A 25,635-nucleotide genomic window follows, 5' to 3' on the forward strand; every position below is an offset into this window, starting at 1 on the left:
AGGGCGCTCATATTATAAGGTAAGGTTATAAAACCACCTTTTAAGATCATTTTAGTGAAAGTTTCATGTTCCTATCTCATAGAATTTAAGAACAATGATGAATAAATCATTTTCGAGCAAAATTTAAATGGCCGCCTGAATATATTACCGCCGGAGACGCGGCCGCGGAATTTAAATAACCGCGCCAAAGGGTTAAGAAGACAATCATGCAGTTACTGTCAATTCAGAGCGGTATGTGGACATGATTAAAAACTTTTTCGAACCAGCTCTTGAAGAAATGCATCTAGGAAATGTTTGGTTCCACCAGGATGGTGCCACAGCCTCCACAGCCCGAGCTTCGATGACAGTTTTGAGGGCAAAGTTCCCCGGACGGCTCATCTCGCTTCGAGGTGACATCCCATGGGCAGCGCACTCACCTGATCTAACGCCCTGTGATTTTTTTATGGGGAAACCTCAAGGCAGAGGTTTTTAAATATTGCCCCACAAACCTGCTTCAGCTGTAGAATGTTATTCAGCATGAAGTAGCCCAAATTCCGGTGCACATGTTGGAACATGCAGAGGGGAACTTCAGAAAACGGTTGCATCAGTGCATAGAGAACGGTGGCCACCACCTTCAAGATATTTCATTTAAAACTACATGATTTACTACATGAAGTGGTTCCACTTCTTTAAAGATGGCTGTATGTCGGCAGACAGTGACCAGTGTACCAGGAGACCATCAACAAGCCGAAATGCTGATGTCACTGAAAAAGTGTGGACACGGATCATGGAGGACTGTCGTTTGACCATCCAGGAAGTTGCTGATGAGGTTGGGATCAGCAGAGGTTCCACAAACACAATTTTAACTGAGGATTTGGGCATGCAAAGAGTGGCAGAAAAATTTGTGCCCAAGCTGCTTTCACTGAAGCAGCAACAACTCCACCTTGAGCTCACATAGGACATGCTAGTGTGTGCCAAGAGGCATCATGAGTTCCTGAAGACTGTGATAACTGGTGACGAGGGGGTTTATAGATATGACCTGGAAACCAAGGTCCAGGCATCATAATGGAAGCATCCAATATCCCTGATGCCCAAAATAGCACAACAGGTTCAGAGCAATGTGAAGGTGATACTGACTGTTTTTTTTTTCAATTACCGGGGTGTTGTGCATCGTGAGTATGCACCACTAAGCCAAACTGTCAATGTGTACTACCAAGAAGTCCTCTGCCATCTTCATGATGCAGTTTGGCGCAAGAGACCGCAGCTGTGGGACGCACGCAACTGGCAGCTGCATCATCACAACGCCCCAGCTCATTCATCACACCTGATCCAGGGTTTCCTGACCAAGCATGGCACTCCGCAGGTTCGCCAGGCTCCCTACTCTCCTGATATGGCTCCTTATGATTTCTGGCTGTTCCTGAGATTGAAGACACCGTTAAAAGGCTCCCATTTTGACAGCCATGAGGACCTCATACAGAATGTGACAGCACAGCTGCACACCATTCCAAAAGAAGCCTTCCAGAAATTCTCCCAGCGATGGAAGGACCTCTGGGCTAAGTGTGTGGAGTAACAAGGGGCCTACTTTGAAGGGGATTGGGTATTATAACCACCCAGATATAGAACTTTGTTTTCCCAGCCCAAAGTAGGATACTTTTTGGACAGAGTAGTACATTTGTCACTATCAAATATCTTCAGTATAGCCTTTGGGTGTTGTGAGACATGGATCAATGGCAGTTACACTAAGCAAAATAAATAAATAAATAAATAAAAGTTCAAGCAAACAGCAGGACAGACTATAGCAGCCTTCTACAGGGGATATGGGCATGAGGTGGGGAAGCATATAATGTGACAGTCAGTAAACCCATGTTGAAGAGAGTGACATTCTCACCTGACTGTGGTTCAGATAAGTATTTGGAAAGAAATTCAGCTATATGTACCTTCCTCAAACTGGTTTCAACAGTACTGTTGGCATATTTAGATGTGGCACACAAATATATCTCATACTTTTGGCCTTCATTACCAACCAAAAATTTAGAAACCCACACCCCTATGCCAATAAGCTAAAGCCTTTCTGCTACTCCAAGTTCAAAATTTCTGGTAAGAACAAATACAATTACATATTATAGTAATAATTTAAACACCATACCAGAATCCTTCATCTTCTCATAGACGTGCCATACTTCCACCACAAAACCTGCTAGAAACATGGCCTGGATGAAGAAAAAAATTGACACCTGTAAATAATAAAACACTAATAAATTATATTAGCCACTACTTAATAATGCAGCAACATTACAGGAGACCAATCATAGTAAAACTTCTCATCACACGATACCAGCATACATCAATGACAGCATATTGCATTAAATTACTGACCCACCAAACTCTGAACACCGCAATACTTCACTTGGTTTCCATTCACACCAGGGAACTTCGTGTTTAGCACATTCAGTTATACTGTCTAAGAAACTTCTGAAACAGAAGACTAAACTTTGCTGTGCAGCTGAAATTGATCAATGGCTTGCACTAAATTCTCAACCTATATTATGACAGTGCCATGTTGTATAGTGCTGAACAATACAGTACTTTTGCAGTGGATTTTATTTCAGATTCAGATATACTGGAATATACTAAAAGGTACAGTTACCCCTGTGAGTGACCAACGCATCATGTCATGTACAGGGACCATCACAGCAAAGATTAATTAAAAGATTCATGCATTTTTGACCTTAACATTAAATGGATGTGATGGTATTCTTCATGCCCAACTGCCAGCAGTGACTTGACAGGAGACGGGCTGGGTCTGAGAGTCACCCTGAATGTGATAAAACCTAAAATGACATTGGCAGGAGCCAAACCCCAGTAGTCAAGCTTACAGTCTGCTCATTACTCTTACCAGTAAGTACTCACATGTAACAAAATATTCAAAAGGCAACTCGCATTCCCAAGAAGCTCACCAATTTCACTTTGCAGAAATGCCCCATTAGAGCAACAAGTGTTATCTCCAGTTTTCAACTTATTTATTTACAATTTATTTAGTGATGGTGTCAGAGCATGTGGCAGAATAGTTGGTCAAGGCAGTACAAGCAGGGAAGTCGCAGGTTCAATTCCGATGAGGTCAACGGATTTTTCAATTGACCTAATCTTTCCAGCCACACTATGACCCTGCAATTCAGCCTCTAACAAAAATGAGTACCAGGAATTTTCCTGGAAGTAAAGGCCAGTAGGTGCATTAAGGCTGACAACATCACCACTATCTGTGAACCGAATGGTTGAAAATGTGGGAGCCATTATTTCTCACAACACTATGGGCTTCCAAGACCTGTTACAGGGACAGCTTTGCATCTTTTAATGATGCTGTTACAAGCCCAGATTATGTACCATAAAATTTGGATGATCAGTGAATAATAAATTGGAATGCATAAACAAGAAAGAGGCAGGGATATAGAATGAGGTATTAACTGATCATCAGCAAATGGAAACTGGGAGAAACAACAAAAACAGAAAAATTTATTAAGGATAACCAATCTCTGAAGCAAGATTTGAATCCAGAATCTCCAAAATACACAGCAGAAATGCTATCCACTTGATCGTCATGTTAGGTAATATCCACATTCACAAAATTTTAGTCTTCTAAAGAAATGATCTTTTTTAGCAGTGTTTTAAGGAATTTATTACAGTAAACCTTCACTGATCTGGTTATAGTTAATCTAGATGCTGCATAATCCAAATTGAAATATAAAAAATTATGTTCACAGTTGAATATATACTTCAAAAGACACATGGCTTTAAGGAAGGCAGATGAGTCACTTGTCTGTTCAGACACAACCTGACAGTTTCTTCAAACCTGCATTATCATGTTCAAAAACAAGTACAACTTCTGAGTCTTCTATCAATGAATAAATGTATTGTTTTTTTAAAGTTTATCAATAACGGCTTTACAGTGATATTTTTCTATTTATTTTCATCAGCACTACTTATTCAATTTTCCATTTATTTGTGTCCTAATTTTTTTTTCTTTTAGGGATACTTTTTATTTCACTAATCTGGATTATCACTTAATCTTAATGACACCCCCACCAATTACTCTGGATCAGCAAGGATTTACTGCACATGAATTAAAAGAATTTTGCTGCATACCTGGAAGGAATTAGCCATGTTGGCCACACAGCATGCCACAAGAATCCAGATAAAACAGGAAGCATATGTGAATGGTTTTGAAAGCCTTGGCTGCCACCATAATGCCAGTACACTGACATAGCCAATCACAGCACCCATGACCTAAAACATTATATTCAGAAAGCGAAAAATTGTAATGTAATTTACATACCTACATTACACATTCACTGACCAGTAAGACCTCTGATAAGTATTTATTGTGTAATACAGGGAAACCTGACTGGCTGCCTAAAAATCACTGCAAAGCTAGACTACAATAAAGATGGAGACCCTAATTAAAGGAAAGAGGATTTCAGAAAGAATGAATAACATGCATCAGAATGCTTACTTCAGAAATTACTTGGGTAGACTCTGTCATAACATAATAAAAAATACAATAAAACCTTCTCTCAAAGAAATGCCACATTTTCAAAATAAAATAATTATGTGGGAACATCCCACATACTAACACGCAGTTTTGCCAGTCTAACAGACAGCACTCACTCCTAGTAAATATCACATTGCCGCATATTGCTGCCACCACTCGTATTTATACAGCACTCGATGTTCAGCCCACCTGTAGATCACCACATGCGCTAGCCAATCAGCGCTCACAATCGCAACTGCAAGTTTAAGCTCCGCCCAGCAAGCATGATATAAAAGCGGAGCCCCAAGCTCGCAATCATCAGTGATCACATTCAGTTCAGAGCGCCAAAAATAGCTGCCGCAACTCTCCAGCAACCGCGCTCTGCTACCAGACAGCTAACGTAGCTACCACAGCTCTCCAGCAACCGCGCTCTGCTACTAGACAGCTAATGTTGCTGCCGCAACTCTCCAACAACCTCGCTCTGCCACCAGGCAGCCAACGTAGTTGCCACAACTCTCCAGCAACCTTGCTCTGCAACCAGGCAGCTAACATAGTTGCCGCAACTCTCCAGCAACCGCACTGTAGGCAGCTGTTCCTACAGGCACACGCAGCACCACATTGCCGGCCGGACAAACCAGCTGAATGGCCATAAAGACTTGGTCTACCACAGAGGAGCAAATTCTACCAGTGCACTCACGGTGGAACAAACTGCCCTTTTCAGGGCCAGCCAAATTTTGACATTCCACATAGGTTCGCAGCTATTCTGTACATTAAATTTATACAATTTAATATATATAACTGTTACAGATTTACGTGACTGTCTTTCAGAACATCGACAATCCCACAATTATAATTAAACAACTCTAAAATGTTAATTTACATGTGGATATGTGTGGGTAAGAATGAAATCTGTGTTCATGTGGACCTCCACAAATATGACATCTGGTAACAACCACACAGCTGCAATGCAAGGAGTAATGCCATCTTCCAATTTATTTTCAATTGTCAGTTTCTGTCTGTCTCATTTCCATCACTCAAATCTGATAAGATACAGTCAGTCATTTCTTCCTATCCAAGTTTCAGAGCAGAATTCAGTGCCTGTCTCAGACAGTGTGGACCTCAGCTGCAGCTTATACACACATGTTTCACTCCCCATTTGCATTATACAATCCAGGGTAGTTTCATATTTACAGTGTTTTTCTCTTGGATATGAAAACAGTGAAACTACATTAACCTCTTCATTTAAATATTCTGCAAATTTTGTTGGAATATGGAAATGACACTGCCATTTACCTTAGAACCCATACGAGTGTAACCGATTACTATTCCTACTTCGCCTTATTTATGAATATGTAGATGTTATTTAATGGATACGTTCATATTTTTATAAAGTTTGCTTAAATTTTAAATTTGTTAAATAAAATATATCATTACATATTATATGGTGACATAGGCTATATGCTGAGTATAAGATGATGCAATATGGCATGACTTCTCATGGAGTTTTGTAATTCTGGGGTTCCCTTGTTGCTTGGGGATGTATGATGTAAGCTTCACAAGTAGTTAAATCAGGGCTGCTAGCCACTAGGTATGACATCATCTCAATAGTCATTTAATATCATGAGCAGTCCTTTGTGTCAGAGACACGCGTTAAAGTTTCAAAACATGCAAGACATATGTTTAGCATCTCACCCTCAACAAAGGGCTATATGAAGTAAAAATCTACAAGTACATTGAATCGTGTAAAATTGTGAAATATATAATAAAGTGTCAAGCGTTTGTGGGATCGTTCTTTGGTTTGATTGACTCTGTTGTTGGCGCCAAGTCTCATTTTAACGACCCTGAGAGATCTTGTGTTCACCAACGTGAGCTGGTGCCCAGTTCTTCGGTGTCATTGTTAGATGGCTCATTGTGAGCAGCTTCATCCACCTTAACCCAGTGAGTGATGCTGTATCCACCTTAACATTAACCTCACAGTGGAGGAAGTGAGAAGGGGGAGTGTCGTTACACGAGAGTTCAAAGGGCTGCACTTGTTAGCAATCCTTCACATTACAAAAGAAGACATTTTCTTGAAAAAAATTCAACTGCAAACTGTTAACATTTGGGGACTATACTACAACTGAAAATCACTAAGACAATCAAACAATACATTTACTTCAAGATATGCAAACTGCTTAACAAAAGGAACATACAACACATGGTTACTCTTTAACCTTTTAAAAACTCGATTTCTTCTAAATAATTTGTAAAAATTCAGTTCATATCTCAGAGCAAAAACACTATGTCTTTGCTATAAACATCAACTGAAGCTGTCTGTTGGAGAAACAACTGAGAACCATGTGAGACACAAAAATAAAACTCTATGAGCAGAATTAAGGATTTTGTTATGTTAAAGAAAGCAGTACATACAGAACCACTTGGCTCTAAAGAGTCAAGTTAAATCATCTTATAAATAACTGTTTGGTGTAAAATTAGACTTCACTAATATATACACTATTTCTGGACAGAGTACCAGTCATCCATGTGTGGAGTCCTTTGCACCCACCATCCACAATACAGCTCATGTTATGCAACATGCTATAGAAAGTACTGTGTGGTTATGACCTCTGTCTGCGAAAGAGTTCCTTTATATTACCCCACATGAGTTCTCAAACTTTTAATGCACTACCCCACATGAGTTCTCAAACTTTTAATGCACCTGAAGGAATCCATATCAGATCAAATCTGAGAGGAATGTGTACCCCCCTCTTTGTTTGCACTGAAATGCAATGGGGCACCCATGGGGGCTTGCTAAATTAATGACGACAAGGTCAACTACACAACTTTTCTAAAACTAGTGTGGTTATGACCTCTGTCTGCGAAAGAGTTCCTTTATATTACCCCACATGAGTTCTCAAACTTTTAATGCACTACCCCACATGAGTTCTCAAACTTTTAATGCACCTGAAGGAATCCATATCAGATCAAATCTGAGAGGAATGTGTACCCCCCTCTTTGTTTGCACTGAAATGCAATGGGGCACCCATGGGGGCTTGCTAAATTAATGACGACAAGGTCAACTACACAACTTTTCTAAAACTATATATATTTATAAATATGGCACAGATTGTGAAGGTCTTGAAATGTCGATTTTCGAGTGGTGTACTATTTCTGAAAAACTGCTATTTTTTATTGCTTAATAAAAGTTACAGCCTATTGAGAAATTCTCTGCTGCCTTTACAAGCACAAGTATAAGAAAGTAGCTCGTATCCCACTAGCACTCAATCATTAGTTTGTAATTTTTTTGCAAGGTGCTGTAATATTTAAAAGTGAGTAATTAGGCATTTAAGTGAGCCATGTTTACTTATGGCTCGGTTGGATGGTCAGGCATCCTCTTTTCCTTGATTTGAAACCTGTTCCACATTTCTTCAGATCTTTAATTTAAACTGAAAGGTCTCCAAAAATAAGTGACATAAGAATCATGAATACCACTCATTGGATGCTAAAAGAATTCTTGCCTTTAATTACCATGTATCATTTCACACATCATGATTCTCATGTCATTTACTTCTGGCGACTCTGTGCTTCAAAATTAAAACTGTTTCCCATATGTGATACTGTGAAGAGTTCTATCTTCTACGTCATAACTCCTTGTAGTCTGTCGAATGTCAACCAATATTATATAGGAACATGTCACCTCCATCTTCAGGGTTTAAGAGTAAGCCAAGAAAGAACCCAGCCTGAAGCAGGCAGCAACAAGAAGTGCAAGTGACTTGCAAAAATGAGGAATTACACACATACACCTGGAACCTTGGGGGCCAACCCATCAGCTACATTGGCTCCTTCAGAGAGTCACTTGAACCAATACTGGACAGGTGAAGAGTTACTAGGTTTGCCCTTCAAAGGGCAGATATGGCAACACGAGGGAGGGAAGATATAGGTCCGTGCATGTGTTTGTGGGGGGGAGGCAGAGACAAGGAGGGAGGGACATAAATCGTGTGCTTCTTGTAGGCAACTAGCTGGAGACAGGATGAGCAAAGGCAGTGAGTGAAAGCTCAGTAAGAAAGAAGCTTATGGTTGATGGGCAACTGGAGAGGATGGTGTTGGCACCCTAATAACAGCAGTGTACACAGACCTACACGGTCCAGTGGAGAATTCAATGAGAGAATCCCATGAAGGAGGTTTCCTATGATCTTTCAGAGAGGATATGAAATATTTCCATGACTTTCTTACACAAAAGCCATCCTCCCACTCCAAATTATTGGAATGGGGCCCAGCTTCACTTGCCTCCCTGATGAAGCGGGTTCACTGGAGAGAATGTTCCTGTTATGGAGGTGGATGCAGCATCCAGAGCTGATGCTGGGCTCCGCCATAGCTGACTCGTCCAAATGTTCTAGCCAGATATGACAATGATGCTCCTTCAACCAGCCTGTCTGTCCAATGTAAACCTGACTGCAGTCATGGGGGATTCTGCTTACTCCTGGTGTCACCAGTCATCTTTGACCAGCCAAAGGGAACTAGGGATCTTCCCCAGTGGGAGGAAAACCAACTGGATGTTCTGCCAAAACAGCACCTTGATAATGCAGCTGAAAACTGACTAAGCACAAGGCAGGAGAGCGACCAAACCCAGCTCAATGCTGGATGGAGAAAACCTCACAGCAGGAATGACGGCCTTGCGAATCTGCTGGGTTGCCTTCCAAGGTGCCTTCTAATTCTACATAATACAACACTTTTTAAACCTGTTTGCAGCCTGATTCATGTTGGTTTCTTGCTTGGATGGAGGTGAAATGTACCTCCAAAATGTCACTCGACTTTCAGTGGACTAACACAGTGTTATATTCCAAAAGACAGAACTCTTCACACCCACAGTTGTGAGAACTTAATAGTTCTGCATGTCATACCATGTTGCATATGTAAAGGAATTTATAAATTTTATAGTCCTTGATCAGGCACAGCAAACTTGCTACCCACGGCACACTTCAAACCTTTGGTACAGATGGCCATTTTATTCAATAGTACTTCACTTGACAATCCAGAAGCACTGACAACAGAACCTTCCCGTTGCTCTCTGTCTCTGGACCAGGGACAGCACAGCAACCCCCCTACTTAGCTAGACATACAACCCTGTGCCAGCTGAGGTCCAAGCACTGTGCCACCTGTGGAAGACGTATCTGAAGGCCTTTAAAACAATATGCACATTATCAATATCTGCCATGTAGTTTCTGACATTTAATTGTCAAACACTGACACCACTCTAAACAGGACATCATGCAGCCCCTCCTTAAGTCTCAGCTTACAAACTCTGGGGTTTCACTAGTATTGTTATGTAGGCTTTTCTCCAAATTTTCCAGGTATTTTTAAATGTGACAGTAATCACCACATTGCTGAAAGTTTCTTTTAATATGGATCCATTCATCTAATATATTATAAATTCATAATAAAATTCAAAACTCACAATTGCTGTACTGATGTGTCCTATGAACCACGATAGAGCTGCGTTGCTAAACAACCCCAAACGCCAAATAAGGCAGATGAATACATGTGGGGTGTAAAAATAAAACAAGTGTAGCAAAACAGCAGTAACTGCAATTACAGCTAGTGTTTTCATGTGTTTGGAAAGCTGCCCTCCTAGCTTCTCTGAGATATCATCAATAATATTCACAGGTACCATCAGAATGCCAAAAAGTAATAATGTTGAAGATGATTCCAAGGTTTGCAACCACGAATGAAGCACAGTTGCCAATGAATGTTTAAAAGGATGGAGTACAGAACCACACAATAAGGCCCACACTAAAGGTTTAATGAAAGGACCAAAAATAATAAACAATCCCCAACCAGTTGCACTCAATATTATTAACAAGAAAAGGGCTAATGCATTATAAAGAGCATGTTTCACTGCCTTTTCATGACCTTGCGGCAAACTTCCCAAAAAACTGAAAACGTTTTCAAATGGTGACGTAATATAGTCAAAAGAACGTGAAGCCATTGTTACAACTGCTACATTAATTGACACCAGTTTAAAAAGCACCACACCCACTATATTCTGTATAACACAAACACACCGAAACACACATCACCTGACATGTGACAAGCGACGTGCGTGTTTTCAGAAATTCTGTATAAGTATCCATCTTCCCGCTTTTGATCCACAGATTATAGTTCCATACGCTCGTAACCACTCGTAACAGAATGAACTTATTAAAGCGGGCCATGTCTACTTCGTAGTAGTTCCAGATTGAACCGCTATTTATAGCGCATATATCGGAAAGAAATGTGTGTAGAACCGCTGGTATAATCCATGATTTGTCCATATTGGTCCATATCGTATGTCTGTTGGTGATAAGGCTGATGGGAGAGGATATGGATAAGATTAAATATAAACCGTTAACTGTAGGCATTAATTGTAGCATAATCCGCAATTTGATAATGTTATAAAACTGTGACGAAAAATACGTGATATTGACGTTCGTTTGAATAGAAAGTGTCGAATACAACTGTTCCATTTATAATTAAAGTACATACATTTTACATTCCTGATGGCAAATGCAACTGAGGGATCAGATACAGTATCTCATAGACTGCTGTCTATAGAATTACAGCAGTGTACCAGATTAAGTGCCATATTATTTTCTGGTCCAGTAGAGTATATTTACAATCCCTTGGAGTATGCATATGGTATGCACTCAAATTTTGTTCATAAGTTTTGTACATCAACAAAACAGATTTTATTTTTGGGAATGAACCCTGGCCCATGGGGAATGTCACAAACTGGGGTAAGATAGCTCAACTTAATGTTGTTGTAAAAATTTGCCTTGCAAAATATTTAATAATGTATGTACCACTGACTTGCAAATTTGCAAACTATCAGTGCAGCACTTTTTTATGCTGAAATTATATTGAGGATACATGCTTCAATATTCATATCATCGGAATAGATGATACAAATGTTTGCAAGTTTTCCTCATCATACTAATTGGAAATTTGGCAGCTGATCCACTCACAAAACATGGACACAAAAATCAGTTCTGTAAATTAAGGCTCTGGTACAAATGGAAGTCTGACTAAAGAACAAGGCTTAGGCTACTCGAAAGACAAGACTGCAAACAGACACAAAGTGAAAATGCACAACAAAATTAAATCAAGGATTACAGTTATAATCATTAACAAAGAAAACTGCTCTGCTAATGAACATAAATATCTAAAAACAGATATAATAACTAGTTAATGTGCATAATAGTGTCACCAGTAATAGCAGCAAATGCCCGTATTCAGAACTATTTTGTGTAATCTAGGCTGAACTTCAGCCATTGATGAATGCAGCACACCACAAGATAAAATCATGAATAAATATTGTATTAGAATACTGTTATCACTTGCAGCAATTTTATTTTCAAATATAAGTACCAAGAGCAGTTGTAGCATATATAACAAATTCTGCAAAATTAAATGCAGTAATGGAAGTGCAATACTTATACATAAACTAGGATGGTACTTGCTCATATCCATATATATTGATTTAACAACTCTTTCAATAGCTCAGATTATATATTGTCGAATGAGAGGATGATTAGTGAATAATGAATTGGAAAGGATGTAAAAGGGATTGGCCATGGCCTAATTTGAGGTATCTATCTTTCCATTTTTCTTAAAATCTCAGGCAGCAAAGGCAGTCTCCAAGGTCAGAGATTAGCCCAGAACCTTCCTAATACAGAGAGTATTAACCACAGCATTTTGACTCCACAGACTGTTACATGTGTGTTGTAATATCTCAGAACATGGCAGCATTGCTTTACAATACCATAAATATTTCACATCAATAACAGAAAATCTTAATATTGAGAAAACTAATGTTTATACTGCAATGTCATACTTGCATTCCCATTTCCTGAATAGTATTCCAGATATGAATCTTAATTTAGTTGCAGAAGAGGAAATAATTAGTATAATTAGCAAATTAAAATAAAAAAAACAAACTAGTTTTCATCATCTTCATCTTCAGATGATGTAACAAATAAAATTATAAAACTGTGCAGACACCAAATTAGTAAACCTCTAACTTATGTAATTAGTAAGTCATTAACCATGGGTCTATATCCAGAAAGATTAAAGTATGCAATTATTAAGGCAGTATTATAAAAAAAATTGTTATAATTAACGACAGGCCAATATCTATAGTAACTGGGTTTGCAAAAGTTTTTGAAACAGCAATTTTTAGAAGACTCAATAATCATATCGTAAAACAAAATATTACTTTCAGCGCAGTATGGATTCCAAAAAGGGATTATCAGCTGAAGATGCAATGTAATACTTACAGCTTGGAATAGAAAAAGAGTATGTAACTGGTATGTTTTGTGATATAGCCAAGGCCTTTGACTGCATTAAGCACGATCTTCTATTAATGAAACTGCAGTACTATGGAGTGCAGGGTGTAAACCTTACCTCCAATATAGGAGGCAAAGAGTGGAATTAAATTATATAAATAATAAATATTATTCTAACTGGGAAATTGTTGGATGTGGTGTGCCTCAGTGATTGGTGTTGGGACCCGTACACTTTAATATATACATAAACGATTTCCCCCTTGAAATAAGTAAAATTTCAGAAGTTTTATGTTTGCAGATGACACAAGCATCATTTGCACAGCTAAATACTACTATAATTTAAAAATAAAATTGGATGTTTTAATCACATGTTTACATGGTTTCAAGATAATCAATTAGTGTTAAATCTGGATAAAACAAAAATTATAAAATTCACCCCAACAGCAGCTACAAGCTACGCTGTATATACATTTTTTTTAACAAAAAGCTGAAAGAAGTAGAAACAATAAAATTTCTTGGTTTGCAGCTGGACAGTCATCTGACTTGTAAGGGACATATCGATTTTTTGCTTCACAAGCTGTGCACAGTTTGTTTTCTAATGCAAAAATTATTCTATATATTAAATATAAATAGTCTTAAAGCTGTATATTATGCATATTATCATTCATTGGTGAAATATGGAATAATATACGGGGGAAATTCATTAAACAGTCATAAGGTCTTTGTTATAGAAAAGAAAATAATAAGAATAACGATGGGAGTGGGCCCAACTCATACATGTAGAGATCTATTTAAGAAGCTTGACATACTACCAATCCCATGTGTATATTTGCTTTCATTGATGACATTTGTTGTTAATAATGTGGATAAGTTTCAGACCAATAACTCTGTTTATGTAATTGGTACCAGAAGGAATGACCACCTTCACATACCTTCAACACATTTATCACCCTATAAGAGAGGGGTGTATTATTCAGGGGTCAAGCTATTTAACACTCTGCCGTCAAATATCACAGTTTTAAAAAATGATAAAAAGCAATTTAGGTTTATTTTACAAAATTATTTGCAAAGTAATGTATTTTACTCTATTGATGAATTTGTCGAGCATGCAAGGGGCTCAAAAGTTAAAGAGTTAATAAATGGCCTGTGTGCGTGAATTATGTATTATTGAGACTTATAAGTGTAGTAGTATGTACGTATGATGTCTGTTTTTGTTATGAATTTTAATATTTTATAATGTAACTTTTTAATGATACTGCTTGCCAGTGTGCGGAATGGCAAGGCGTGAATTTGACAGTGGTTTTTCCACGACCCATATGTGTTGTCCTGACAACTTAAGCCATCTGTGAGAGGCCTGATTATATATTTTATTGGACAAAGGACGAATGATGCATAGTCATCATGCATTTGTAATATGTGACATGTTTTATATCCAGCCCTATGGGGAGATGATTGGATCCAAGAAGTGAAAATAAATGTAAATGTACCATTACTGACTTAGGTTCCATTTGGTGAAGTGAAAATTGTGCAAGATTGGCTGAAAATAACTGGTCACATTGGGCGACCACAAAAGGAGCATCCATCCAGACAAGTGTTGGGACTTGAATGTAAACGCAGCGAGGTGAGCGGGCGAAAATTTTGGGGTCTATTCCAGAATCTCTGCAGGGACCCAGACATATTCTTTCAGCAAGCTTTTGTGTACAACTATTGTCCACTGGCCTTCATGACGAACAGTGGTAAAAACATCACTCCAACAGAACTTAAGGTGCTTAGTAAACTGCTTTTAAAGTAATGCATTACTATCATATACATATTTAATATCAAGTTAATTATAAGTCTTGACAGTTTTATTTTCAACATGTGGCAAAATGATCTACTCATGTGTGCTGTGATTATTAGCCTAGGCAAACAAAATTAAATACATGTTATAATATTGCTGTTCTGTTGGCAGGCTTCAGAGCGACGGCTACTTAATGAAATATGTGACAAAGCTTTACATGATGTTCTTCTCCTGCTTCAAGTGGAGATGATTGTAGCTATTGGAAAGTTTGCTGAAGCAAGGGCTAATTCAGTTGTCACAGGCACAGAACTTAAAGGCAAAATAAAAGTAATAACCTTACATTACTTGTTATGTAATACAAGTCTGTGTAGTAAAAACAGATGGCTACTTGTTTAAAAGAACAGTTGTCCCATGGGACATTTGAGATCCCACATTCAGTTCTTGATCTACTTTGTCTAATGATCAAAGCCTTCTGCTATACAAATGATATCCTGTTAACAGTAAGAAGACTGTTGCCTCCATTTTCATGGTAGAAGTCATTTCTGTCCTTAAGGTGAGTGAAGGCAGCAGATTCCTCTGAATGCTGGTACCTCACAACACAGCATTATGTCATTCACCACTGTTAAAACCTCAGATCTTTTATTCTGGTACTGCCAGCAGCAGTGCAGTAATATTGTTACAATTTTACACTGTACATGTATGTCCAGTATGATGCAGCAATTGTTCTTGGATTCAAAGGTATATGTCAGCAGTCATTAGTCCCAGAAAATATGTCACCTGCAGTATTGCTCAACAGTCAGTCCCAGAAAATATTGACTCCTTTTTCCTCTTTAATGTTTTACAAAATCAGCTGTCATTCATCCAATTAACACATAGTAGATGCCTCACAACCCTATGGGCCTTCACAGCCTGTTACAGGGATAGCTTTACCTTTTTCATAAATTGTAATGTATACATATATGTTTCAGCATTTTTGAAACGTTTGAAATATGTAGCAGATTTAGTAATACATTGCACTAGTTATTTATCAATATAGTCATTAAGGAGCACAATTAATTCTTTTATCAGATTGGTTCCATTCCACACCCCAGTCCACGGAACTTCTCATCTAAAAACTGGCCAGAGGATACTATCAAGCAGCTCCATGAACTTGGCATACTGACCATCTTGGGTTGCAGAACACACAGTGTATCCCAGCAGCAAACATGGTAAATGCACATTATGTCATAAAAGGTGAAGCTATCCTTGTAACAGGCTGTCGAGGCTCCCACATTTTCTATACAGTCAGCTCACGGATGGGGGTGAGCGTGTCAGCCTTATATGCCAGCTGCCCTTTACCCACAGGACGAGTCCTAGTACTCATTTTTGTTAGAGGCTGAGTTGACCCCATGGACCATAGTGCAGCTGGAAAGATTAGGTCAATTTAAAAATCCAGTCATAACATGGTAAAATTGTACCTGTATTTAATTAAGCATCAAGCCATGATGATGGATGGGAAAGTGGATATATACGTAGGTAAGTTAATAAGTAAGTTACAAATGGATATAGAACTTAAACAAATAGAGTACTGATTTGAAAAATTCTTTTATTTCTCAACGTAATCTCCCTGTACATTAAGGCACTTGTCCCATCGTTTCACAAGCCCCTGAAAACCAGCAGCATAAAATTCTTTGCGCTGCTGTTGAAATCAGGCAGATGTGCCGACTCCTACTGTAACATCCTCAGTAAACTCTGTAAGGCCATTCAATGGAAGCAACCAGGACTCCTCACCAAAGGCGTGTTGCTCTTGCATGACAACGCACGTCCTCATACTGCCACCTAGACAAATGAGACGCTGCGAAATTTCAAGTGGGAAGTCCTTGAGCATCCTCTGTATAGCCCCAACCTACTTCCATTTGTTCGGCCCCCTTAAACATCATCTTTCGGCTGAACATTTTCCCGGCGATGAAGGTGTAGAAAGGGAAGTCACCGCCTGGTTTCAGTAGCAGCCCGAAGAATTTTATGCTGCCGGTTTTCAGGGGCTTGTGAAACGATGGGACAAGTGCCTCAATGTCCATGGAGATTATGTTGAGAAATAAAAGCATTTTTGAAATCAGTACTCTTATTTGTTTAAGTTCCATATTCATTTGTAACTTACTTATTGACTTGCCCTCGTAGAATCATGCCCTACTCTGAAGAAAGCAGTCTTCTGGGATTTGGCACCGTGTATATGTGGTGTTAACCGACGTTTTGGAGGAACGTATCGCCCCCATCTTCAGGGCTGCTAGTCTGGTCCAGTGATTGAGACTAGCTCTTTCTAAGGGGCCCAACTGAGTAGGTTAAACCTTCCCTATACACCTGAAGACGGAGACAGATCCAGTCTCCGAAACGTTGTGGTTTTTTGCCTTTTTTATACCGGACGATGGGTGAAGTCCAAAATAAGCCAAAAGAAGTACAGTATACACCATCGTCAGAATCCTTTCAAGTCAATTTTATTCTTGTTTTATATTATAACTTCTGTTTTATATAATCTGATTTATTGTATTTTTACATCAAGTGTTTTATATAATCAATAGTACTGTATCCAATTTTACTAGTACTGCAGTTCAGTGGTGTATATATGTTAACCGTGTATTTGCCTAATGATGGCTATTGATAGCCAAAACTAGGCACTGAACTTGATATTTGTTGTGTTGTGATGGTTGTAATAAAGAGGTTGTACATTGTAACACAACAAGATGCATGAAATGAAAGAGAGTTACACTGACAGACGTGATCTTGAACATACAGAAAGGTTCTGGTAATTCTGGCAACCAGTTTTGTATTGTGACAACTTCTTCACAAGACACTATCTACTGCTTCACCCTCAGGGGTTTAAGATACAGGGGAACCAGTACCATAACAGACAACCATTTTGTACACTGTACTTGCCAGCCTTTACAGCAACAGCAGGAAATTACACAGGAAACTTATGACTGTCAATGTGACTGAAATGTCCATCTGTCTGTTGTCACATGAAATATCAACAGATGTGTACAAGTTTGAGCCAGTTTCTGCGCCATGGGCAGAAATGTGAGGCAAATGGCCAGCACAGAGCAGGCAGAGTTACATCAGTTATTACAATGTGCATATACGTAATACTGTTACAGGTGTACTGGGAAAAATTAGTTGCTGGTAAAGAAAACTATACAGCATAAGCTTAACACATGACTGAAATGCGTGCTGTTGCTTCACCATTCAGAGACGGGTTTTCCATGGTGGAGGCTTCATGAGCCTGCTAGATTTTCAAAATCTGCAGCAACCAGTATTCAGAAGTCTTCATGAAATGACATGATGGAACACACAACCTGTCCCAGATTATTGTGAAGATCAAGCATGAATGCAAAGGGCAGTGCAAGAAGAGGCCATTGTTTTAATGCAAGAAGTGCAATATTGGAGTCACACTCTACTAAATCAGTAAAGTTAATGAAATGGAGATACAGTGTCATTAGAAGCAGATGCAATTTTATTATGTAACAATTACTTTTCCATATAATATTATGTATATGAAGTTGTGTCTTTGTAGCTTATATGAAATACAGAAAATCTTATGCAATTATGTAGTCTGTATGGTAAATACAAAATTAATATTTACCACTTTGGTACTATGTACACCCAGAATCATATTTACAGAATGTGTCTTGTTATGAAAGTGTAATGATTGAAGAAGGGTAAAATCATCTGGGTGATATCTAGATATACTTGTTATCACATCAGTAAATTTGGCCGTATGCATTAATTGTGGTTCAGGACACATCTACTTTTAAAAAATATGAAATTAATGTAGCCAAATGTAAGAGGTCTTGACAAATGACCAAGACTAATTCTAGCAACACAAACAGTTGGTGAGATTCAGTCTGAGGTTACTAGCAGCATTGTTCATGTGTGCATGCATGTTAAAAACATGGGTGACATTGTCAGTAAAACAGAAGAATATCACTAACGTCAATCACTGGGCTAGCTCTTTCTAATGGGCTCAACTGAGTAGGTTTATCCTCCCCTACCCACCTAAAGACGTAGGCAGATCCAGTCTCCAAAACATCGTGGTCTTTTTGTCTTTTACATACCAGACGATGGATGAAGTCCAAAATAAGCCAAAAGTAGTACAGTATATACCATCATCAGAATCCTTTGAAGTCTTATCTAAGTAGAGCATGTTATGCAGTTAGATTCATGTTACATGTTAGTAACATTGACACTCTCAAATCAATCTATTTTGCTCACTTTCACTCTTTAATGTAGTATGGAATAATTTTTGGGGTAATTCATATGACAGTTAAAAAAGTATTTATACTGCAAAAGAAAATCGTTAGAATCATGATGGGTGTCAAATCCCATAATTCCTGTAGAGATCTATTTAAGAGACTACAGATCTTAACTTTTCCTTGTGAATATATATATATTAATTTATAAACTTCATTACAAATAATGAAGAATTGTGTGAGAACTCCACTGGGACTGAACATATAGTTTTTTTTTTTTCTTGGCACTACAGCCCCAGTGGGCCTAGGCCTACCTCCATGAACTTCTCAGTTCACTTCGGTTTTTCTAGATGTAACACATTCGATAGGACTCCTTGGGCGGGTGATCAGCTCGTCGCAAGGCCTCTACCTGTACACAAACACAGAAAAATGCACACACACAAACTAAACATCCATGCCCTGAGTGGGATTCGAACCCACGGTCCCAGTTTCCAAGCAGGCAAAGACAATACATGCCTTAGACCGCTCAGCTACCGTGACTGGCTATATTTTGTATTTACATGACATATTCCACATCCTACAGTAATTTTCACTAATTTTGGATCCATGGAATGTATAATTAAACTATTTAGCCCTTCAGCTGGTCACATTTCACAGCTGTTAAAGCAGCTAGACATCTGCACAGACAGCAATGTTGCAACATGGGTTCACAAGCTGTTGTCATATACCAATTTTTGTATGAAAAGAGATTTTTGAGAAAATTGATAAAGTTCAATTTGAATTTCAGCTGATGTGTATAGTGAACTGAAAACCAACGTTCACAAAATATGTGGACAAACAGACATTACTTCATCACTACCCTTGCATTTGCCTTATTTTGTGCATTTAATTAAAAAACGCATGAGAAAGTATCACATCACTGGATGCTCACCAGATGATTTCAGATGTACTACTGCTGTAGAAGACTGAAAACTACATCTGTATTCATACATTCAGGATACAAAGGGGAAAGGGGAACAAATTTACTCCACTTACCTGTAACTTCTGTATTTACAACTGTAAACAAATCGCAGTGCTTAAAAATTCAAATCATAGATGTTACTAATTTTTCATACAATTAATAAATAAAAAAAACAACTAAACTCCGTGGCTTTAGTCCGCAAGCAAACTATACCGACCGAGCGACCGCTGCTTGTCGGCGAAGTTAGTGCCATCTTTAGCGGATACAATTAATACATTAATGAATTCTAATTCAATTAGCTGTACCTTGGGTAACATATGGCATTCTAGCAGATCCTAAAATATTATTAATGAAATATCAACATATTTTATCTATTTATTCACATATTTCATTGTTAACACAAGGACATTTGCTTGCTACCTGCTTCATGCTGGTTTGCGTCCCATTCAGGTCACTGAATTTTACAACTTAACTAACATCTCCTCTTTTGGATGTTTCGGCGTATATGGCACCTGGGGTGGGCAGCCCACCCCCCTCGCCCATTAGTTTGGCCTGTCTGGATCCACTGAAGACCTGAAAATATAAAGTAGAAGGATTAATGGACTTGTACAGGTCACTGGAACATACACATTCAGTTCTCAGCTTCCTTCATTCTGAAGGTTCTTCTGTTAGGGAGCTTCAAGTTCAAGTGTAGACTTGGAATATCAACTTTCATGAGAAATCCGCTTAATTGTTACGAAGCTGAAATGCGTTGACTTACAAGTTTTATATGCTCTGTGCACAGAACTCATCTAAAATGGAGATGTTTGAACAGCTCCATTACAAGGTTCAATACATATTTGGATCTGGATCTGACAACTTTCAGTCATGTGGGCCGCAGTTCCAGCGCGAAGCAGTGATTGAATGTTTGTCTGTTGTAAATGAGAGTCTCAGGTCTCCAAATACTCGTTTATAAACTCACAGCTGTAAAACTATGTAGCTTACAAAGAAGGGACGATAAGATGCACGAGTGTCGGATTTCCAGCTGAACTGTACAGTGAGATCAATACCTGAAGATATTCTTATATTCAGAGATATTGGGTTTTCGGACTTTATCCATCGTCCTGGTTTTTAAGATAACTAAGAAAAATACGACGTTTCGGAAACTGTATCTGTTTCCGTCCTCAGGTGAGGAGAAAACAGCTATTCTGTTGGATCCCGTCCTGAGGACAGAAACAGATCCAGTTTCTGGAATGTCGTGTTTTTCTTAGTTATCTTAAAAACCAGGACGATGGATAAAGTTCAAAAACCCAATATCTCTGTGTGTTATACACCATCATCAGAATTCTATAGTAACTACTTATATTCTTATATTGCGTCCATAAATGTGGTGTCTCAAAGCTAACTGTATGTCTCATGTAATTAAATGTAGGAGATACATTAAAACATTACAGTATGTAACCAGACAAATTGACATAAACAGAAATAAAGGTTGAAGCTGTCCCTGTGGCAGACCGTCGAGGCTCACATATTTTCTGCACAGCCAGCTCACGGATGGCGGTGGGGTTGTCGGCTTTACATACTGGCCGCCCTTTGCACCCAAGGGGATTCCTGGTGCTCGTTAACTATTAGAGGCTGGGTTAAACTGCAAAGCCAGGGTGCAGCTGCAGGGATTGGGTCAGTTGAGGAATCCAACGACATCAGGGATCGAACCCGTCACCTTCCGGTTTGTAACGTAGTGCCTCATCCCAATGTGCTACTGTGTGCCCCCATATAAACACAACTATATGTTAATTACAATGAAGTACTAGGTTATGTAGATTCAAATTTTGCGTCAGACTAGTTTGCTGTGGTATGCATTCTTCAATATAAGCTACCAATTATGTTTCTTCTGGGCTCATTTGAACAGTATATAATGTAATTTAATATTATGTTGCTTTGTCGTAGTTTACTTATCTCCGTTCTCTTAAATTTTGATTTCTCGTATCTTACAACTCTTGGCAGCATTGCCAAGCAACGCCTCTATAAACACGGCATCACGCAACAGTGAAGCAAGCTGCGTTTTCCGCCTGTCCGATTGAGAGTTTATAAGAGAGATTGGAATGCCTAAGGAGTCACCCCGTGTGGAGGCGGGGTCGAATACCTGCACCGTGACCCTGCAAGTCGTAGGAGGCAACGAAAAGGGAAGTCTCAAATCTGAGACAGTAAAATATGGTAGCAAGTCCTAAGGGATGCGGACACGAGAAAAACCGCGCTGGCAAGGGCCAGCAGCATATACAAAGGACAGACCCGTCCTCTCGTCAGAGAGGGTGCCCCCACAGAAATAAGACCGTAACTGTCAAACAGTAATAAATATCTAGTCATGAGCCCCAGGAGGGTGCTCGACACCAAGACTTACTGACTGACACGCCGTCAGTCGCTACGTGACCTTGACTTTGAAGGGAAGTCTCAAATCTGAGACAGTAAAATATGTTGAGTCTCAAGGGACTCAGACCCGAGAAAGACTACGCTGGCAAGAGCCATTAGCATGTAAAAAAGACAGACCTGTCCTCTCGTCAGAGGGGGCGCCCCACAAAAAAACAAAACCGTAACGTTCAACAGTAATAAATATCTGGTCATGAGCCCCAGACGGAGCTCGACACCAAGATTCACTGACTGACTGACCGTCAGTCGCAATATGACTTGGACTTGGACTAAGGAGTCAGTTGAAATGTAGCAGCCGCCTAAGACAGTGTCAGTTAGTATTCGGAGTATTCTGCAGAGCAGAAGTCAGTCAGTCATGGGAAGAAGAATAACTGAACATATGGTTAGAAGATTTTATGTGTGATAATCAGTGATAGTTTGTGATAACTGAGAAAGTATTGGGAGTGTGTAATTCAGTGACACTTGTATAGCTCCCGTGTTGTACTGTAAATAAGTGAAGACTACTGAAGATAGTGTGAAGAGATCAGTGTGTAAGGTTTGTAAATTGTGTAAACCCACAAAAGTGTTATAATCAATTGTAGTTACGACTTGTAGGTTGTTAATAAAACAAACTCACAATCTGAACAGTGTCTTCAGTAGCCAAACATGTTACAGTATGTTAAAGCTAAGTTAAATTTGAAAGCTTATTATTATTATTACTCTGCCTTCCTTTGTACTTGGTATATGCTTGTTTCCTTTCTTTCGCTCATGCTCACATTGTAACTGGTCCTTGGGCTGTTGAGTTGGCATGCAAATAAATAAGAATTTTAACTGATTTATTATTATTGTGCTCTAGTTCCTCATTTACTGAACATGGTGGCCGTACAGTCTGGAGCGTGGGTCTTCTTCACTCTCTCAAGTGCTGGGATTATGGGTTTGGGTCCTGCTTGGATCATGAATGTCTCTGTCCGTTTGTTTTGTTTTTGATCTTATGTGTGGGAGTGGTGGCCTTGTGCGGGCTGGACCCTGTACGTGGAATCTGCAAGAAATTTATGCAAAATAAGAATTTATATCTCACAAACTAATTGTCATATACATATCTGGTTTATGTCATCAAAAAGAAAAACTTTGAATGTTTTTTTTCATGCCCGGCTTATGCACATGCACCAACTAATTACCTTCGGCGAGCTCAGTAACAATGTCGACACCACAGGAACAAGTTTTATGCTTATTGTGACTAGCAGAGCTGCAATCTCTTATGGCTGTCCTGTGTTGTTTTAGAATGCAACATGGAGGTCAACATCCTCACAGAAAATCATTCAGTTCTGGGACAAAGAACTGAGGGCTACAGGTAGTCTGCTGCATGTAAAATCTCCTGGAAAGGGACAGACCTCTGAAGAAAATGTCAATCGCATTAGAGAGACATTCCACAAAAGTCTGCGCAAATCAATTCATGCTGCTAGCTTGCAGTTACAAATTCCACGTTCAATGGTGCACAATGTGCCATACATAAGGCTCCTCCTAAGAGTGTAAGATAAAGGTAAAGTTTTCCCTGTGCTTAAGAAATTAAGCACTACGCCATGAAGACGTATGGGGAAGTGGATGTATAGGCCCAGGTTTTCTTGACTTAAACACTAGTTGGAGGTGAGTGGTTAGTTCCATACCATGGCCACCTTACCAGCAGGGAAAGAGCATCTGGCACCCATTGTATAGGAGGTTGGGTGGGCCCCGCAGCCGATCTGGATGCTGTAGAGAAAAGGTTATTTTTGATTCTACAGGAACTTTAACTCCGACCCCTAGGTCATCCACGACATAGAAAGTCGCTATACCTACTACGCTATTGCAGCTCTTTCTTTGAAGGTAAAATACAATTATTTAAAGAGGCTGCATCAGAAAGTGTAATGTCCCCACAAGGAGACATGACCTTGACACTCTAAAGTACATTTTCTCTTTAATTTTTCTCACTGCCTACAGACAGTAATGCTTGGTAAGTGAAGAGTCAGCAGTCAAGAAACTTACAATTTTTACAGTCCACAAGGTGAATACTGCGACAAGCAGTAAGGCCATCCAAAGGATATCCCGCAACACATCAGTAAAGGAGTCACATGAGATTTAATCCCAACTGAAACTCTCCTACTGACTGAGATTTTGAAATTTACCTCTATCACTATTTGGCGATTTAGTATTTACAAAATACTGTTCAGGAATTTGAATCTCTCTCTCTCTCTCTCAGAAAACATTTTAATACATCATTTAGATAAAAACATAATTCATTTTAAGGAGCGTGAATATACCAGTACTCATTGGAAAATTAGCTCAATTGGCGCATTTCTGCACAATTCTTTCGCGGGCCGTACTTTGGATACCCTTGTGCTAGATGATGCAGAAGTCAAGGGGCAACGAAGCGAGTCCAGAGCAAAGTCAGTCCGATCATAACCTTCATCAAGAATGTACATCTGCTGGCTGGAACAGCGTTGTTACAAGAAAATAGCACTCCTTCAGGGCAGAAATGCGACTGAATGTCACTCAGAGCTTATGGAAGCTCTGCGTGATCGTGCTCTACCACACACAACTGTTGCAAGGAGGACAGAAGCATTCCAATGTGGAAGAGAAGCAAGTGCCTACTTGCAACGTAGTGGACGCCCTGTGTTCGTTCTTACCGATGCTTCTCATGCCGTCATTGACCAGTCCTTGGAGAAAGATAGGCGCTGGTCTCTGAAGGAGTTAAGACAGACATACAGGGATTGGCCAGGCAACTGTGCATCGAATTTTGCAAAACTCACAATAAATTTCTTTATTCCTTAATCACAACTGAATTTTTCGAGGATTAAAGAATGAAAAAAAAAGTCATTCCGTAATGTGCAATTTTTCTTGCCTACTATACATACGCCCCTACACATCTACCTGATCTGACCAAGTCAATCAGAGGGGTATATCATGTCCTTTCATAATTATATTTTGAACTTCCTTCCCTGTAACATGTCTGTTCCCCCCCCAAAAAAGTTGCCATGAATTTCTAAGTAACCCGCATATAAGAGAAATCAACATTCACACAACATCCATGAACTACATGAAAGACGAATATATATACAGTAAAACTTGGTTATAGCAACATCGGTTTCTGCGACACCTTGTCTATTGCGTCAAATATTCAATGGTACAAACTAATTCCTAATAAAGCAACTGTTTTTATACCTTGCTTAGTACGACATGCACAAATGCATCAACCTCGTATGTAACGTCATTTACATTCCTGAATTTCTCTGAGATGGACATTGAACGTAATTTAGAAAGTGTGTATTGGGCAAGTAACAGGAAACAGATGAAGATAACTGATTACTGTACTCGTATCTAGGTACAGTAAGGCACAACAATTGATGTAATCTACTGTAATTTGGTGAGTAGGCCTACCTTTAATATACAGTATTAGTGCGGTGTGTATTGTCAGTGAAAAGCGCTGTAATATGTCTTTGATATTACACATTTGG

At 39.1% G+C, this 25,635-nt stretch overlaps 3 protein-coding genes across 7 annotated transcripts in view; 1 reads left to right on the forward strand and 2 right to left on the reverse strand.

Moving 5' to 3' along the window:
* The window catches only part of LOC111869510 (transmembrane protein 245), a 59,093-nt gene extending 48,501 nt beyond the window's left edge, over positions 1 to 10,592 (reverse strand). The window contains exons 1-3 of the mRNA XM_023861085.2: positions 9,939 to 10,592; positions 4,120 to 4,260; positions 2,126 to 2,213 (exon numbers count right to left, since the gene is read on the reverse strand). Coding sequence (XP_023716853.1) covers positions 2,126 to 2,213; positions 4,120 to 4,260; positions 9,939 to 10,469 — 760 coding nt within the window. The 5' untranslated portion in view covers positions 10,470 to 10,592. The remainder of the gene's footprint in view (positions 1 to 2,125; positions 2,214 to 4,119; positions 4,261 to 9,938) is intronic.
* A 152-nt stretch (positions 10,593 to 10,744) lies between these two features.
* On the forward strand, positions 10,745 to 18,220 carry LOC111869519 (single-strand selective monofunctional uracil DNA glycosylase). 4 transcript variants are annotated; one of them, XM_023861107.2, is made up of 5 exons: positions 10,747 to 11,256; positions 14,306 to 14,569; positions 14,756 to 14,911; positions 15,653 to 15,792; positions 17,713 to 18,220. In XM_023861107.2, exons 1-5 carry the CDS (start codon positions 11,020 to 11,022, stop codon positions 17,729 to 17,731), a joined length of 816 nt encoding a protein of 271 aa, XP_023716875.1. In that variant the 5' UTR covers positions 10,747 to 11,019; the 3' UTR covers positions 17,732 to 18,220. The 4 variants fall into 4 exon arrangements, with proteins under 4 accessions (XP_023716876.1, XP_023716875.1, XP_023716877.1 ...); XM_023861109.2 differs by having other exon boundaries at positions 10,748 to 10,873; XM_023861110.2 differs by having other exon boundaries at positions 11,076 to 11,158.
* A 1,129-nt stretch (positions 18,221 to 19,349) lies between these two features.
* Positions 19,350 to 25,635, reverse strand: part of LOC111869523 — a 17,994-nt gene continuing 11,708 nt past the window's right edge. For both annotated transcript variants that reach the window (XM_023861116.2, XM_023861117.2), the window contains one exon: positions 19,350 to 20,338. In XM_023861116.2, coding sequence (XP_023716884.1) covers positions 20,238 to 20,338 — 101 coding nt within the window. In that variant the 3' untranslated portion in view covers positions 19,350 to 20,237. The remainder of the gene's footprint in view (positions 20,339 to 25,635) is intronic.

The sequence above is a fragment of the Cryptotermes secundus genome, unplaced genomic scaffold (genome assembly GCF_002891405.2).
Source record: "Cryptotermes secundus unplaced genomic scaffold, Csec_1.0 scaffold10, whole genome shotgun sequence".
Taxonomy (NCBI): Eukaryota; Metazoa; Arthropoda; class Insecta; order Blattodea; family Kalotermitidae; genus Cryptotermes; species Cryptotermes secundus.